Source organism: Diadema setosum, chromosome 4 (assembly GCF_964275005.1).
Source record: "Diadema setosum chromosome 4, eeDiaSeto1, whole genome shotgun sequence".
NCBI classification, from domain to species: domain Eukaryota; kingdom Metazoa; phylum Echinodermata; class Echinoidea; order Diadematoida; family Diadematidae; genus Diadema; species Diadema setosum.
In genome coordinates, this window is record NC_092688.1 from 32,126,676 (window position 1) to 32,145,852 (window position 19,177).

The window sequence follows — 19,177 nt, forward strand, 5'->3', positions numbered from 1 at the left end:
AATGGGTATGCTTCTAAATGTTGCGGTTGATCGAGTTCCTCATAAATGATGGCTCTTATGCTTATAAAATGCAAACTAAATGAATCCCAGGATACTTTTGTAGTATAAAGACGTTGAAAGCATCGACAAACTAATTGTATTTTTTTTGTGTGTGTGTGTGGCCAAGAGCCGAAAGCTTGCCTCCAAAACTCTGTGATATGATTCATTATAAATACATGTACAATTGTAGTTCATGTTCCATCCCCTTCACACAACATGCTCAGGTTCACAAGTTAGGAACTTTATTGAGTTAATCAATTTTGCTGGTGTTTATGTATGAGTGCTCCTTTCACCATTTACCATTACCCTAAGCAATGATGATTCTTGGATATGAAAGGTCATTATTTATTATTGAAGTACTAGTACTGTAGAAGCTGTTGTTTTTGTGTAAAGATATTTTCATGAATCACTTCACTGCTTTAAATACTTCAAATGTGAAGTACACTGCCAGCGGAATGGGTTTCTTCAGCTGACAAGTATAAAGAAAAAAGAAAAAATTCAAAAGAAAAGTCTTCAGCGCAAAATCATAACCATACTGTGCTCACACTTCAAGGTTTCTATTTCTTTCTAGTGCCACTTACGCACTTCTTGGGGAATTTTTATTTTTTTTTTATTTATTTATTTATTTATTTATTTATTTATTTATTATTATTATTATTATTTTTTTTTTTGGGGGGGGGGGCCCAAAGTGGTGACATCTTATATATTCCTTTGTATGGTGCAAAAAAGAGTGTGTATGGGGGGGGGGGGGGGGCCCTCCCGTTCTGCCGGCCATGCCTGTTGTTTAAGAGGTGATTCCTTCTTCTACAAAGAAAAGAGGACAAACCAGGTGCTTGTTGGGTCAAGCCAAGCAACAAATCAATGTACAAATTTAAGGGAGTTGGTCGGGAGATATAATGGTACATTCAATTAATTTGATCTCAAGTTGGCTACCCACAGCAGTACATTTGAAAATCATAACTTGCGCAGGCCTGCTATGAAATAGAATTGCCTGTCAGCAAATGTGTGCACAGAATCATAAATAAAAAATAGAAATAAATAAAAAATAGATTTTTTTTTAAAGCGATTACAAAAAAAAACCCACAATAGCAACTTGATGCCACTCATGCTAAATGGCTTTTATACAGACCTTTTCCAGCAGACCTTTTTACTTCACAGGGATAAGTAAATATTCAGGGAAATTATCTAATATCAGTTGATGTCAAATACCCAGATCATGTCATAATGGTACTGTCTTCACTATGAGTGACCAATAGTGACGATCGTAGCACCACAAGAGGATAGTGTCAATTATACTGACCACATACAAATTAAAAGAATAGGGCTTGTCCCTCAGAATTGCCTTATACACTCTCACACCTGTCTGACCAAGAGCTTTCTCACTATAGATAATCCACATCCTAGCCTGCCTCACAGTACACAGTGGCGTACAGTGTGACTCTGGCATCTTCTTGCCAAAGTTCGCAATCTCTCGTCATGCTCGTTGGCGCGCTTTCTCCGCGAGAGGATTTTGCCAAATTGAACAATTCCCCAAAAGTCACGCTTCCCCAGTAAGGGGGATCTCTCAGCAGATTGTGGTATGATATTAAACGCAAGAGAGAGTCAGAGAGAGAAAGCGAAAACGTCACGGCAGTTTCGTCAATTAACTCGCAGCTTCCCCAACAAAGACTTTGTGAGAAGAGATAGATAGACCTATGAAAACCCTAGTGCAATAAAGAGTGGAGCTATTAATACCGTAATTGTTTGCTGTAGTTGAGTGATTTAGTCAAGTTGTTGAGGAAGAGTCCAATTTTCTGGATCCATGGATCACGGAGAAATGTGGAGGTGTATGGACCTCATTGTGTAGATTCCTGTGTAAGAGGATGCGGGTATCACGGGTCACCTCCCAATTGTTTTATGGCATTTGGATGAGGGTCAATATACGTTTGTCTCTGCGTTAAAAGCTTCAAAAGTTATTACTGCCTGTACAGTTATTTCTCCTCTGCAGTTATATTACTAGCCAATTGATATTAACCCGTTGAGGACGATTTGAGTTTGCTACAACACGCATTTCCCATAGACACTTGCCAGAGTGTACTCGTGACTCGTCTTCCATGGGTTAATCCACATGATCACAGTTCGAAAAGTGGAAATGTAGTGAAAATTGATATCATCAGCTTAGAACCAGAAGACCGCTATCATGTTCTAAGATAAAGTGTAAACATAAAGGAAACGATCAATTTTCATGAAATGAAAATTTTATTTAATCAAAGTTTGTAGATTTGTTAGTGCTCATTATTCCAAATATATATGGTAAAATAGGGCCGTTGTGGTTGTAATTTTCAACATTTTGCTGGAAAAAAAAATCTAAAATTGACACCATAATGTAGAGGAGAGCCAGCTCAACAACATGATAGCAATATCCCCCCCCCCAAAAAAAAAAACAAAAACAAAAACAAACAAAAACAAACCCCCCCCCAAAAAAAACAAAACAAACCAAACAACAAACAAACATTGCCATAAAGCCCTCCTGGTTTTCAGGTGACGATATGCAGATCACTTTGAGAAATCTGAGACTGAATACTGCCAACTCATGTACTTTGCATAATCTATGCAAAAGTGACCAAACTAGATATTTTACGAAAACATGTAGCACCTAAAAATTCTATGACTTTCAACTTAAAGAATTGAAAGTTTAGAGAGCCAGGAATCCCCTTGTATTTTTGTTCTGGTGTAAATGGTGTAGCAAAAGCACTGATCTTTGAAATCTGATTTTTCTGATTTTGTAGACCCCTAATATTCTAATCAATACCACACTGATACTACAGTAATATTTGATTACTCAGAGAGATACAAATTATACATTTTAAAGCTTGTGCCCTCTGGTTAGGGATTATCTAAGTGTTGAATCCCTGACATCATAGAGGTAAAGAGGTAATAAACTATCAGAAAAGAAGAGATCACATGGTTTTATTGCCCAAACTCGTGATATTGAGGCTTGTTCAGATTCTGGCTTAGTTGCTATGTGATGTTAATGTCCTTATCAGAAATAAAGAAGGATGTACATGCTGTTGTGCTGTTAGATCCAATTGGAGCTGCTTAGATAATTTTCAGTGACTAAAAACCCACCCCTACACCCACTCACAAGGTATCCTACAACAGTCATATTTCAAATGTAGCAACCATTTCAAAATTTAAAACTATGTCACTTAGTTAATGTTATCAAAGGATTGCAAATCATTTTTGGCTTAGCAGGAGATAAATATAAATTAGATATATTACTCTAATTTACAGCACATGAATCTGTGACGTTATCACTTGAGAAACTAATTTCTGGAGGTGTGAACTCTTCGCCACTGGCAGGGCCCATTCCCTTGGGGTGCGTTGCTGCTCACTGCGTCCAATCACCCTGGAGTTTAGTTTCGGCACCCTTTGGAGATAATTTTGCAGACAGATTTGAAAAAGTCGGCTTGTAATTAGATTTAGCCGTAGCATTAGAAGCAGATGCAGATGTATTTGAAATCCGAGGGAGAGATGGCTGCGATAGGACAGTGTGCGTGCAAGGCATTTGTGAATGTGAAAGTCTGCTACAGGCTCTTTTCCCCATTGGGATTCCTACAGACGTGATGATACTTATCAGTCACAGTATCGGTGAGAGAAAAGGAAAAGAAAATAAGACAATCAAATGAGAAGGAAAGAAATGATAAAAATGTGTGTACGACGGTGAAGTCGAAAATAAATACAAACAAACTATCAAAAACATAAACCAGAAGCTAATCTTATCCTGTCATATGAAACGAGTTTTGATTTGTCGACTACACACCCAACAATGTTTAACCGTACTTTGCTCAATGTTCCGGACAGCATGTGATGTACGTTTAATGGAAGAATACAGGATCTTCTCCTGTTTTTAACCGCAGAAGTTAAACTAACTGCGAGTTTTTAGAGGTAAATGGTGCCAAGACCTTTGCATAGAGCGGGAGAGAAGAACGATAGTGCAGCAAGTCACACGGAAGACGTCGGAAAGGGGTTAGGCTCCCAATCAGATATGATTACTCTGTGACTTTAAAGTGACTCTCCAGTCTTGATATAACATATAGCCCTCTCTCTCTCATGCACGAAAATGTAAAATGTGGGACGTAGGCACAGTTTGTGGGACTAAGCATTTGAACACTATTCAAACAAGGAAGAAGAAAAGGAGAAAGAATGAAGGGAAGGATAATGAAAGAGAAGAATAGAAAGAGTTCATACAAGGCTAGGTGACCCAAGGAATCAAATCAATGTGGCTTGATAACAGGCAATTCTTTTAGCAGAAGTAATGTAAAGTATGTTCTTTAGCATGCTGAACATCAACAAGAACTTATGCATTTCGTACATTTGCCCGAGAAGTACGTCAAGGAGTATTTTCTTGACAAACACATGACGGGGCTAAAATGCTTATGTGAGAGCAACTAGTTACGTGTATTCATTGCTTAATGTCACCAATATCTTTAAAAAGTCCTTTTGTAGAAAATATAGATATCTATTTCACCAATACTATTAAACAGTCCTTTTATAGAAGACATAGAAATCAAACGTTTTTCTTCACTTGAATGCGAAAAAATTCCCTCTGGAATTGACATGTCATACTTCATTTTACAACAACGTTACTTTTCTCTAATAATCAGTGGATATGCCAATAAAGTGCCGCAAACTGAAACCAATGTTTGCTGCCGAATAAGCAGTGATTGGTCATGGGACATGGCACGACTGACTGCTTCCCATCCAGCGAAAGGGAGAAAACTTGATCGGCATCCGTACCCAGTTTTGTACTTTTTATCTCCTGTCGGATCTTGGAGATAGATTGCATTTATTCTGAATCGGCAAAGTGAAAAAAAAAAAGGAATGGTTACAGAGTATAAGGAGAGGGAAGAAAAAAAAAACTATAGGAATAGAGTCTTTAAGTACGATGAGTAAGAGTGACTCCCTAATAACTTAACCAGTGGGGGAGAAATTAAGCATAACTTCATTCATTCAAAAAAATTTGGGTGGATTATACGAGCAGGAAGCGCTAGGAAGAATCCCAGGGACTTGAAATTTTGCCATGTTGTCTTATTATAGCCTTCTGCGACCCCTTGGGGGTTGCAGGATATGATGGTCATTATGAAAAAAGAGCAAGAAAAAATGAAGTGAGAGTGAATGTCAAGGGGTTTAGTTGGTAGTAGTGTTGGACATGAGACCACACTGCTGAATAAGCAGTGATGTAAAGTTTTGTCATGTTGGGGGAAACTATCCATTAGGGGTAACTCTCTCTAGGGTATGTTCCTTCACGACGACGAGGGTGGTATTTGGTCAGGGAACTTTTCTTGCTCACCATTATGTAAACTGTGTCAACTTTTTGTGGGTCAATGAAAAAAACAGCAATACAAAACCAAGTGGTTGATCTTTGTGTACTTGTTTGTAGCAAAAATGTCTTTGTATATTTCTGTGTCTATTTCCTTCATTTCTATCTTGATTTCTTGATGTATTCATGTTACTGTTCATTTGTATGCATTCTAATCAAATGTTTGGTGTAACTTTGCTAGTAATAACTGCTTTATCATGAATGTTCACTGCCTTGCTAAAAACCAGCTAATTGCTGAATGCGGGCTTTTAAGCAATGTAAAGATGTTCTGTATTATCCTGAAAAACAATGCTTTCAAGCTCTAATACTTATTCCAACTTCCTGTTTCATATACATGTATCAGTGAACTTTGTGATGATATGCTGGGCTATACATTCAGTATTTCTGTGCATTTCCTCTTACCCAGTCTTCAAGGTTTGGAGATTGGGTAAGAGGAAATGCACAGAAATATTCCAAACCTTGCATGAAGACTGGGTTGGAATACAGTACAAGTTTTCTATGAAATTAAGCCCACTCAGGTGTAGCAATTTGACAGCAAAGGCCGTTGTGTGCCATACAGACTACATTATGTAATCGCGCCATTGCTTTTCAATAACTTTTTGAGGACGAGTCTCGAATATACTCGGGCGAGCGTCTATGGGAAATGCGTGTTGTAGCAAAATCAAACCGTCCTCAACGGGTTAACAGTTCATTTCAGGGCATCGAAAAACCTCATTGGCTGATAAAGCACACAATGAGAACAGATTACATTGACTGAATCTCTCTTCTTTTTGATCCAACCAGGAAGCAAGAAGAAAGAGAGAAGCCCGCGCCAAGAGATTTGGAACAGCCTCCAAGAGTCGGTCCGGAGAGGCTGAGGAGGAGGAGGAGGAGGAGGACATTTCATCAGTTCTTCTGGCCCAAGGCTCAACAATTGGTGAGAGAATATTGAAAGATTTTTTAGGATTAAGATTTTTAAGAGCAGGGGCTGTTTGTATTGTATTTCTTTTCCCACCATAACTGAAGGTTCGCACATAACTGAACACAATCAGTTGCTAGCGGTTTGGTCCATATGCTGGCCGTATGCTGTGTGCAAATGAGTGAGGTCAACAACATGCGGAGTCACTCTTTTTTGGTGCACTTGTGCCCTTCTAGTAATGGAAATTTTAGGCAGAGGGCATAGTAATATGTGGTAATCATATCTAAATTTCCCCTTTTCATCATGGCTAGAATATTCTCACTTCACAATAGAAATGCATTTTCAGAGCGTACAGTTGATGTTTCTTTTCCCAATATGTAGCAATTACTAAAGGAAACCTACAAAACTACTGTAGTTTCCAGATTGATTAGTGCTCCATGTTATACATACATGATCAAATAGACCTCGCACTGTGCACTGGCACAGCGTTATTGACTTGTTGCTCTGGAAATTAAATAGCGCCGCCGCCGTTCATGTCTTTATTTGCCATAGTGAGAATTTGTCACTCTAGAGATAGGAATTACCAGGGATATGAATTTGAGAAAGGGATAAGGGATTGAAAGTTGTGAAGGCAGAGTTAAATCTAGAAGTCAGAAGAAGAGTTACCTGATGTATGTGAGATTGATGAATTAACAGACTCAGGTGTTTGTTTGTTTGTGTAATGTCCTTGTGTCTTTGTGTCCGTCATTGAGCTACTGACAATGTGTCAAACTCTATTCAATTTTCTGTTTCAATTCATTAAATGTCTTTTTTGTCAACCAATGATCGTGTCAAGCCAGCTCAATAATTTGGAATTGAACGCATTAAAAAAAAAAGGGAGAAAAAAAAAAAGAGTACAACTGAGTCAGCAAAGACACAAACTAAAGGAAACACTTCAAAGTCGTGATGGAAGTCGTGATTGAAGTATCGAGGAAGAACTAAATGAGATAAGAGGACGGTGAGACAAACAGACTCACAAGACAGATAGAGACATTTGAAAATTGCTCACGGCATGTGATGCAAATTGGGTAGTGAGTGAGTAGAAAACAAATATTTCTCTTTCTTTTTCTTTTTCTATGGCACAGTGTTGAAATCTATAAGAAGTATTTTATCACGATTAGATGGCCTAGATATCACTTTTATCGAAATTTCTCTGCCTCTGTTGTCTGTCTATTTGTCTGTTTATATATATGTGAGTATAAACCATACATTGTATATAAACACCACAAGTATATGAATATATACACACACACGCACAGTTGATATGATTTGTGAGTTTTGCTTTTCTTTTTTTTTAGGGGGCTTATATTTGGGTTGCTGATTTCGAGTCACCTTGAGTTTTTACACTGAGTGGCTCCATGTCGGACGGACAAAGCAAAACTGGAGGAACTGTGCAATCGATTTGCTGAGTGGGATGATGTAATAGATGCTGAGATGGGGTAGATTTCACATTGCCCACATCGACAGGAGATCAGTGCTGGCATGTTTTGATCTCGAGATATGTGTTCTTCGTTTGTGGTGATGATTGAAACTTTGCGTGCCGTCTTTTTGCGGCGTGCGTTCTCTCCTGAGCATACAGGGAGGCCTCCTCAAAAGTGATGATATCATCAACACTTAAAAAGAACATTCGCGGTTTAATACTATGTCTGAATGGTGTATCACATGACTTTACTATGAGGAATTGAAGTGGAGTCTGGTTTCTTGTGAAATCAATATCATGGCCATTTCAGTGCAAGTGCCTCATAGGGATGAGTCTGCTTCAATAAGTGCAATATATATGAGTCTTCAAATTAAATTTGATCCTTAGCATATTGGTTCTATCAATGGATTCTTTTTTTGCATGTGTGTGTAAACTCAGTTTATTTTGACAGTTTGCATCATGCTATCTTATTCTTGGAACAAATTCATGAGATATTGAATTTAGACAGAAAAAAGAATAGCGTCCAATATGCAATTCAATTCAATTAAGTTCAAATCTTATCAATATCATATACACTCTTTGAAATCATGAAACGAAGTTTGCCCCTGCAATGATTACTCCAGTCTTATTTTCTCCAAGTATTTAGGGTTAATGTTATGATTGTGTTTTAGATTTAGTTTGGTGTGAGGATTAGGATGAGGGTTAGAGTTGTGTTACTGGGTAGAATTTATGTTTGGCTTATTGTGCATATATTTCATGGGAGCAATTATTGCAGGAGCAAATGTCATTTGACCCTTTTAAATACAGTAATTGAAAACTCAATGTAATATAAAATGTATAAATGTATAAATTTAAAAGTGGAAGAGAAAAGGAAGCAAATGCATTATAACTTCTATTAACCCATTGAGGACGAGTCACGAGTATACTCGGGCAAGCGTCTATGGGAAATGCGTGTTGTAGCAAAATGAAGCTATCCTCAGTGGGTTAAAATTATTTAAACAAAATCACAGTGTTATTGGAAAACAGACACCCACATAGAAGATAAAAATGTAGGCATTTATTTGTAGAGATGAGGGTCTCTGAATCATTGAAGTGCAAATGAAACAAAAAGAAATATGATAGCACACAGAAGGGATTTGCATGAAACAACAAGTTAAAAAATGTCACATACCAGCTACAGTTATGCCCATATTATATTCTTACAGTCCATTTTTGTTGTTGTCATTTGATATTTGTTTGCTGATGAAGGTGGCAACCGTGTGCGGCTGGAGGCGATCAACATGACCGGAGTGGACGACATGAGTACTCAGGACATCTTCAGCTACTTCCAGAGCTATGACCCATCTTCCATAGAGTGGATCAATGACACATCATGTAAGTACTGACCCTGTGATTTGTATAGTTATCACATCAGGCATTCAATGTTGCACCAGCAACAAAATTAGAAGCATCAGTTAAAGCAGGGTGTAATTCTTTCATTTGTTCACCCCCCCTCCCCCGCAATGATACTGTGCATGTATAGCTTTATTCTTTGCGCAAAAAGCAGTGCCTTATATTTTCTTCATAAGCATTCATCAAAGTGGACAAAAGCAGTCTGAAGAAGGTATTCATTAAATATCCACACGGTCAAGCTGTACTCATATGAGATGGATTTTCTGGTGATGTTGATTCTTTTGTGAAGAGTCCTGGGATTCTTTTCAGGGGATGAGGAGTACCAAGATAGTGACAGCTTGTTAAACCTCCTCAGTGGTCCTTTTGTAGATGATTTGGAGGTCCTCTTACCACCCACAGTACGGAGCTGTCGATTTGCATCACTGATACATCATCTAGGATGCAAATTTGCTGACGGTAATAACCCAAATTCAATTGCTGAACAGCATTTAGTAAGCTGAAATTAGGACTTACAGAATTCTAAGAAAGAAGTTTTGGTATAGCTAAATTCAGTAATGGGAATTAAAGTCCAAATTTAGTTGTGTATCTTGGGAAAAAATGACAGAGCTCTTCCCCCATCACAGACTACTGAAAGTTTGCCTCAAAGTTAGTCCAGAAAATCCTTGTTTGATCACCTCCAGGCCTGTAACTTTTCTCTTTGAGAGAGTCAAGGATCTCCCGCTGCGTTGGATCTCTTTAAAAAAGTCCTTCGCCGTGATGCGGTGATGAAGATGAGTAACACGGCTGATCAATGAGTAGTGACGGAGCGGGCTAATTTTAGTCCCTCTTCACTGGAAAGGGCTGCCAGATTGTCGCCATGGGGCGGTGCAATGAAGCTGTGATGCCGCGGCAACAGGTGTCAGCACACAAAGGCTTCTCCACATGCAATGCGTCCCATTAAAGACTTACCAGCTTCATTCATTTACATTACATCTCGTGAAAAATGCAGCTTTCAAAGTTCATTACGCACACCTTGACTGATGTGTAAGGCTGTGTAGGTTGCTCTAAAACCACCGTCAATGTTCACGATCAACAATTTTGGCTGGCTTGACATTGGGAAGTGGTCAGTTTTCTGGGTGCATATTAGGGAGATATTTTTGTTTTTCACCTTCCAGACACACTTAGGATAACTGGATTAAGGTGGGGAATGAATACTATCCTTGACCCAAGTAGGTATCATGGGAGTTAGTGGGTAGGACTCTTGTGAAATTGATTTTTAAAAATATACCTACTTTTTGCTATCAATTCAATTTGAGTTATGGCATATATTGCATTGAATCTAGTACCTTCTAGTTTGTAAGTTCAAAATTAGCAACAATTTTTGTGTGGAAGATTGCATGAAAGTCTTATGGTCAGAATGACGGGAATCGAAACTGCATTTTAACCACTGATGAATTCCATGAATATAATTTGCACTAATGTTCATGAAATGAACAGTATCCTTTTATGTACAGAGCTAATTTTTATCAAAAGCTTGATCTTTCTTAATAGCATGAGTGATAATTTAGTTTTGCAATATAATTTTCAGAAGTATGCAAGATTGAGTTTGACACATTACTCAATCGCTTGCCAGACAAATTTGTATGTGTGTGTGTGTGTGTGTGTGTGTCTTTAGCTGGTATGAAAAATTGAGTAGTGCATGATATATTTTATCACAAGTTTAAAACGTATATCATACTAGATCTTAGAATGTTATCAGAATTAGATTACCAGCAAGATATTAGAATGTTATCACAATTAGATTATCAGCAATGAACAATATTGTTCTGTGTATTTTAGTCCCATCGATATCAAAGGCCCCGTAGAGGCGTACAATCTCTGCTGCTATAGCATGAATCCTTTTTTGCTGCCGATCAAGATAAAGCTCCGTAAGCATGACTGCGAGACACTTGTTGTTTCAGCTGTCACAGTCAACAGCAAGAGTCAAACCGTGACTGTTGTCTGCAAGGCAGACAGAAGCATTGTGACTTGCCCCTCTCCCCCCAAAATGACAATGGTACCACCCAACCAGCGGATGCAATCGCATGTAACAATGGCCGAGTACATTGTGCCCTGCAGGGGTTGCCAATGTCTTGCGTGCCAGTACCACCTGTATCACCTAATTGCCTGTCAGAAGGAGTTTTCGCTTTGGGCCCTGAGTGGGACTCGGCAGAAACTTGGGGAGGAAACCCTCTTTGACGTCATCTTTGAGGGGAAACTATGGTTTCCGGACTGAAAGCTGTGAGCTCCTCACTATTTTTTTTTTTGGGGGGGGGGGGTGGGGGGATGGGGGAGGGGGCATTTGTGGAGGTATAGTTGCAGCAGCACTCAATCACGTGGAGAAAAATGTAGAAGGAGAGTGTTTGAGTGTAGTTTTTACTTGTGTCAAGGTGAGACAAAGAAAATAAGAAAGCGGAGGGAATATTGTAAAAGTGGGAATTTTTGCTGAGGGGAAATTTTTGCACATTTCACTTATCATGAAACTAGATCAAAAATATGCAAAATTCTTTGCTGAGCAAAAAAAAAAAAAACAGAGATGGGGAGAACGTATTGGCCATTCACACCTGGTGAAATCAACAAGATTTGACTGTCAAATTTTCTGTATGCATGCCAAACCAACCTTTGATATTTTCACACATATATGGTAATGTAAATCTTTCACTCACATCTGAAGTCAGCTTCATTGCCAAAGGGTGGTTTTTACAAAAACGATTGTGATGATTTAATAGACATTGTTCTGAATTTTAAACTTAAGTGCTGACGTAGTGAGAGTCCGCTGGGCTTTGTCCTGTAATATCCCTGGTCACTTTTCAGGCTTCTGCAACAAGTCCTTTCCTTGCATGGGTTTTACATTGTTGCTGTTGATTTTTTATATGTGAATGGGTTCAAAAGGATTGGACTTACAGGGTTTAAGCTGAGTTTCACTAAATTTATACACATATTTGCTTCATTTCCAGGTCTGTACACTGATTTTCATAAAGATCAATACCCGAAACCAACTTTCCGCAAGGTTTCCGTGTAATCGGTGGGATCTTACTTTTTTTAGGGGGCCGATGCTAGAGAAGAAAACAATAACAACAAACTGCAAAAGAGTCCCTTGTGAAAGCTCCTGAAATACAGGAACCAACAGGAATAACATACACACAGGCAGAGGGAGAGAGAGAGCGAGACACACATGCACACACACATAGAAGGGAGAGAGAGAAAGTTAGTTGACTGGTAGATGTCATCACCCCTCACTTTGCCTGTTTTCGTGGAGTTGTGCTCCATTTCTGCCTAATTTCTAGATAATTTAATGCCAACGCGCCGACACTTTCCTCCGCTTGGCTTCCGCCCTGTTAGCACCCTCTGACAGCCTAACTCTCCCAACTGTGCTCCGATTGACCAGCTTCTGATTTATTGCTGCTCGTCTTAAACAATCTAACAAAGAGAAGTAGTGGCCTTTGTTTAAAATGCTTAACAGGGTATTCTTCATTTTAGTCATTGTAGTCCCATTTTGTAAGTCATTCTTGATGAGTCATGTTAAGAACATACTTATATAATTTACTCATTTTTTAAATAAAGGCCTGTCAGGAACATGGGGTAACAAATTATTTCTTCTTTGGACTTATGGAATATGTCTTCAGCAATTAATAAGATATCAAGGTTGATGTAAAGAAGGTCTGTCACTTATCTGATTTTGTTTATTCTATCTTATTTCATTTTTTTTTTTGGGGGGGGGGTGGGGGAGGGAGGGGAAACGGAATCATATCAGATGATATTACCTCATGTCATTAATACATCATACTTGGGTGCAGTGCATCACATTGATTTCTGTCTTGGATGAATGTGGCCCTGAAATGGACCTGATCAGTTGTTGGTTTGACCAGTGCATTTGGTCAGTACATTCTAATCTTCATAAGATCATACTTCTGCTAGAAGCAAAAGGTGTGATGGCACTTTTCCAAAATACCTGGATTTGAGAACGTGGATGTTTTTGGAAGCAGGCAGGCAAAGAAATACTAATTTAAAAAAAAAAAAAAAAAAAAAAAAAACCTGGATGCTTTCCCTTCTTGGCATGTACGTATTTAGACGAATCAAATGGTAAATAGTATGACATGTTTGTTTGTTTGTTGTTTTTTTTTTGATGTCTTAGAGAGAATCTGGGGACTTACATTCCTGACTGTATGTCCACAGTGGCTTCAAAGTGGAAATCCATTCTGTCTTCTGTTTGACTTAGGCTAACAGAGTACAATCAAACTTACAAAACTGTGAAAGCTCATTTAATAAAATGCACATATTCAAGACACCACTCTAGAAAACTTATGGAATTTTACAGTTTCACAAATTTTTATGGAACACTTTTTCTCCTTATTTCCTCATTTGAGGTGAATTCAAGAAGAAACATTTATATTCTTCAGGTCAAATTGTAGCAGAGGTGAGCGGCTTGAGGTTGCTGGAACGATTCTGGGATATTTTCTCCGAGTACAGACAAATCTTAAAGTTGTAAAGTGATAATGGCTGCAGCATGTTTGATTTGCATCATTTATCACGACTGATATCACTGCTTTAAACTTCCAAATTCTGTAAGTTTGTCATTTCTTTTCCTAATTAAAGAAATAACAACAAAACTGTAATTATTATAGATCTTTAACGTGAAACTTTTTTTTTTTCCTTACTACTCACCCATTGCTTGCCGGAACATGGTCGGATCTTCACAAATTCTATGAGAATTAGAGAATCATGGAGAAAACAGGTTAAGTTTTTTATTTGTTGTTTATTTTTCAGTCCCCAAACACTGGCTGTGATCTCTAGAGTATTGACCCTTATTCTCCAGTGGGTGTGTTTGGCAGGAAACGTGTGATGCAGGGGGGCAATCTCTCCATAGATGTCAGAAAACAAGTCAAGTGATTGGCCCGAGAGTTAGTTGGTCGTGAAAGAGGGCAGAAAATGTATCGATTTCAGGGAGACCACTGCAGTGCAATGAACTTGTTTGCCCCATGGCATCACAGTGCCTGCCCCTGGAGTGTACTCCAAGTCCTGTACAGAGGTACATACATTAGACACAAAATACATTGTATGCCTGCATCTTGGAGTTGTTGTTGTTGTTTTTTTCCAGTGATATCTATTCACTTCCATTCATACAATACCAAAGATAGCAGTTCAATCTCGTATTACTGTACAATGTAACAAAAATTCATCATTGGTCACAATAAACAAAAATTATTCTTTCAGTGCGTAATATCTTTATATCATTTTGGAAATAGAAATATGTACTCTATTTCTGAGTTTATACTCTGAGTGATGAACAAGTACACACACAAACACACACACGCCTACTTTTCATTTTGAATGATATTTTTTATTCAAATATTGTTCGATGTCATGCACGCGCACATGCACACACCCACACACACACACAAATGTGTATACTGTAAAACACAATATTTTCGCGGCATGAAATTTTCGCGAATCGGAGCCGACGGCCTTTTTCGCAGCATGAAATTTTCGCGAGTTGCCTCTAACATTCAATGCGTATAGTGTAGACAAGAACTTTCATGTGCATTTTAATTTCACGGATCTTGGCTCTCGCGAAATTAATACGCACGCGAACATTCCTCATTTTACAGTGTACGTGACTATGTCCCTTTTGTAGAGTTCAAATTCATACATACGTACATTCTGTATACATAAAACAGGTATATATTTTGTGAATTCTGACATTGTTGCTCAAGGAGTATAAGGATCTTGAACTTTGCAGTCTGATAGGAAGTGGTAATGCCCCGAGCTGATTATGTTGCCCTGAGAGAGACTCCGGTCATGGAAATGCAACAATTTAATATATTTTTCCTGTTGCTCTCTCTGAAGAGGTCTTTTAGGCAAGGTGGAGTAATTTCGCCTCTGTCATCAGGGGACTGTATGGACTATGCAAGTCTGCAGATAGACTTACTGCATGACTCTCAAATTGATAGGTCGAGGGTAGTGTTTGCATGCAATTTGCAAACTGTCCTTGAATATGAAATTAATAATTATTTTCCTTTGCCCTCATCAGTAAGATTTATCATTTAGATTGATCAAGAGTCAACACACTCACACACACAGACAGCCAGACGCACACACACACACACACACACACACACACACACAGACACATACTCAAATATAACATGATGTTGAGTAATCTGTGTTTCTATAATATTTGTTTCATGCTGTTTTAGGCCTGTTTTTGTACAGGTTAAAATTCTTACTGCTTGTCGTAGTGCCTCTCAGAATCTTTCTCTCACCTATAGATGGATATTAGTTTGTTACATGTGTCCCCAGTGTGTAGAAGATGATCCCTTCCCCCTCCTTCCATTCATATATTAGTCAGAAATGAACATACCTGTACACTAATTGTATGTTTGTCGATGGTTCCGTATCCTAATCAATTACCATTGATTGTCAGATCCTGTACCTGTATGTACTCTGTGTAACAATTCATCATAAACATTAGCATTTACGGTTGTACCTGGAATCTTTCAGAGGGGAAGCACCAGTTTGTGGATTTGTGAATAACCTTGTCATTGCTACCTTCCTGTATCCAATTGCTGTACCAGATGATCCATTCGCGGAAATGAGTGATGATTGGTAGGAAAGGTTTGTTACATGATTCTGGCAGTCAAGGTGCTTTTATTTATTTTTATTTTTTTCATGTGGGGCAAGGTATGATCTCTCGTTCAGTGCACTTTGACAGGTTACTGTCCAACCCTTTACAAACTTTTCAAACTTTTAAGCAGTCTTGTAACTAGTTGCAGTCTGTTTATGATTGTGATGTTACAATGTGAAAATAGCGATACACACTTTATTTGTCTTTTTTTCAGTGGAAAATATAAAATTAGTCATGAGTTTGACAAGTCCAATCTTTTGCAAAAAAAAAAAAAAATCCAAGCAAAAGATACAAACTTAGAGAGGGGAAGGATTGTCTGAAAGGAAGACTACTCAGAAGACTTGTGAGCATGTGCCGCGAAAATTGTCCATGCGTGCGCTTGTCCCATTTACCTGCGTTAGGACCGGACATTGTCTCGTTAAGACTCATATCCTGATAGCTGGGCTGTTTGTGTTAGATTTCTGCCACTGCTTATTTTTGTGTCACTCTCCCCACGGGGGCTCTCACTCAATTCATGCACTTTTTATAGAAAATGGCGATGATAGTACGAGAGTGGCATCAAACTTTCTCGTTCCCGATATTTTCCTGGCGTTGAGAAACAACTTCCTACGATAGCACCTTGAGGCCCCGGTAGAATTTTGGTATCAAAATGTATGTTGATATTCAACAAGATGCTGACATTGTCCTGTATGGTCAAGAATGCAAATTAGACCTTGTTATGCTAACGTCACAATGCTGTTTGTACAGAGGATGAGCTACAAATTTGAGGGTACAGTATACGTGGTATAAAAACTTGTGCAGGCATTCTCAACTGCTTTGAAATATATCCTTGATTCAACAAGTTGCATCAGCTGCATGCACAGTATGTTGAAAGGTTGTGGAACAGATTGCATCGGAATGAAAACAGACAACAAACAAAGAAGAAAACATTAAGAACAGTTACAAAATACTCTAGAAGAAAAATACTACAAGCGTAAGTTGATTTTAGTGTTCTTATAACTAGTTAATCACTCTTTCTCTTTGTTTTCATGACCGAGAAAATTTGATGGCAATCTGTTTCTGCAAATCATAAACCACTGAATTTATACTTCTTGTAGAGTTAAAAAAGAATTAAAAATGAAATTATCACTGATATTAATTTGGGGGAGTGTAGGATGAGCATTGAATCATATCCCCAAAACAACTTTTGTAAATCAAATGTTCCCCCTAAAATTCTAAACTCTCTGTAGATGTTGCAAAAGATGCAACAAGATTTTGCAGTCAGTGGGCTAAACTGCTACCTCACTTGTGTGGGCTAAACTGCTACCTCACTTGTGAGTGAGTGTAGGTTAATTGGTTTTGATAACTCATCCGGCAGAGCACATGAATTGTGACTTCCTGATATCACAGATCATCATTCTTCATGTGTATAAATCTGCAAACTTGTTGGTGTTAATTGATCTGTAAGTTTGTTTTTGATGCCATTGCTTTGATAACGCTTTAGTATTTGACAGGGATAGTTTCTATTAAAAAAAGAATACAATATTTGCCCTGATCACACGTGAAGCATTATGAAGTAAGTTTCATCAGCTCATTGAATTCAGAAATTAAATTCATCTTTAATAAACAAACTTGTTGTTAAAAAGGGAATACTAAATAGTTTCAATAATAGAAGAGAGAGAAATGTGATTGACAAGGACACAGGGCATTGTATTATCCTGCTGTGTATTAAGAATTAAAGGTAAGTGACCTCTGTACTATGCATCAGCAGTACTTATGAGTGTTTTTATGATTTTTAACCCCCATATCTTTTGTGATAAACCATCCAATTTTCTTATTCCACAAGAAGAATCATTATGGAGTTTTATCCCAGAGTTTGTTTTATTTTGTGTTTTGTTTTGTTCATTATTTACTTTTAAGAAATCATCAATTATGACAGACGATTTTGAAAGCGTATAAGTAAGCAGTCCATACCTTTATGATATCTTTTTGTTTTTCTCAAAAATTGTACCTCCCTTTCATTCACTTTTTGGTGACTGAAGGCTCTCTTTCAAAGAATAGCAAATGGAAGAGAAATTTAACAGTCAAGACAGTATAAAAAAGTAAAAGATCTTGTCAAGAAAAATTTGTGATTGTGCATTCCATGTGCTGAAAGAATGAAAACTGGAATTAACAAGAAGTGACAGAAGATGCATTTTATGTTGGAAACTTGCAGTACTTCTCTGTTTAATGAGGAAAAAGAGACAAACTTACATTTGCTAATCAAACAGATGTCACCAGCATTAGGAAGCTATTCATAGTTGGCAGAAATTAGTGCTCAAAGCATTGGATATGGAGAAAAAAATCAGTCTATCTGGCATTTGAAGAATAGAGGATTTTTACACGTGCTTGTAGCATCAGAACCATGCCCACACAACATTTCTGCTCTTAATTACCTGGGTGCCAAGCTCAGGTGCTATCTGCCAAGTGGTATTACAGTTGGTACCAATTGATTCCTTCCCAGTTTTGTCAACAAACGCCCAGGCACACCTGGCAAGAGCAGCTAGGCCAGGAACGTGCTGAATTGCTTCTGAATCCATTCAGCGCTCTGAGTCAGCCGTGCGGTCTCCGTTCGGGGCGATTCTGCGTCTCCGTGGCACCTCTTGCCCTAATTGCATTTTGGCGTCCTCCCTTCTTGCATTTCATAGCTTTGATCCACCGCAAAACTTGCGCAAGAGTACATTGTCAGACCATGTAAAATGGGTAGCGGGCTATATTTGAAGTTGAAGTAGTGTGCGTTGCATCAAGGTTTAGTAGTCAGGAGTCTCCTAAAACGCACGGCTGTGACTTGGCAGTGACGGTCCTTGGAGAACAAGGGGGTTAATCACTGATTGAATTTCCTTCATCAATCGAATGCCTCCAATCTCTGAGAATCTAGACTGTCAGCCGCAGAGAAATGTATGAGTGGGACTTGGACAATCTCAAGGCTACCCATATAGCCATCATATGATCGCTAATATGCTATGGTCGAAAGTTCATGTGCAGCTGGCTGGTACTTGATCCAATTGGATGTAGAGCACTTGCGGGCTTTTCTGGCCGATGGTGCAGTTTGGTTGCTGTAGGGATTCCAGGCCGAATCTTCCCCTGTCGAATAGTTTGCCAACAATTTGCTGAACAGTTCATGTAGACCTGTTAGGGTTATGATGAAGAGAGGAATGAAAGTGGTAATATGCAGTAATTTACATTTCAAATAAAAAGGAGAGTGAAACCTATCACTTGTAGATTGAGTGAATGCAAAAATATAAAACACAGATCAGTGAAATTTGAGGAAAATTCAACTATCCTTTTGAGAGTTATGAATTAATAAAGTTTTGGTACCACTTGCTAGATATGAAGACTACAATGATTTGTGATTTCACACATGGG

General features: G+C 38.3%; 1 protein-coding gene across 1 annotated transcript in view; it reads left to right on the plus strand.

The window, feature by feature from the left end:
* Positions 1 to 19,177, plus strand: part of LOC140228020 (uncharacterized) — a 100,532-nt gene that overhangs the window by 43,275 nt on the left and 38,080 nt on the right. The window contains exons 3-4 of the mRNA XM_072308416.1: positions 6,185 to 6,317; positions 9,007 to 9,132. Coding sequence (XP_072164517.1) covers positions 6,185 to 6,317; positions 9,007 to 9,132 — 259 coding nt within the window. The remainder of the gene's footprint in view (positions 1 to 6,184; positions 6,318 to 9,006; positions 9,133 to 19,177) is intronic.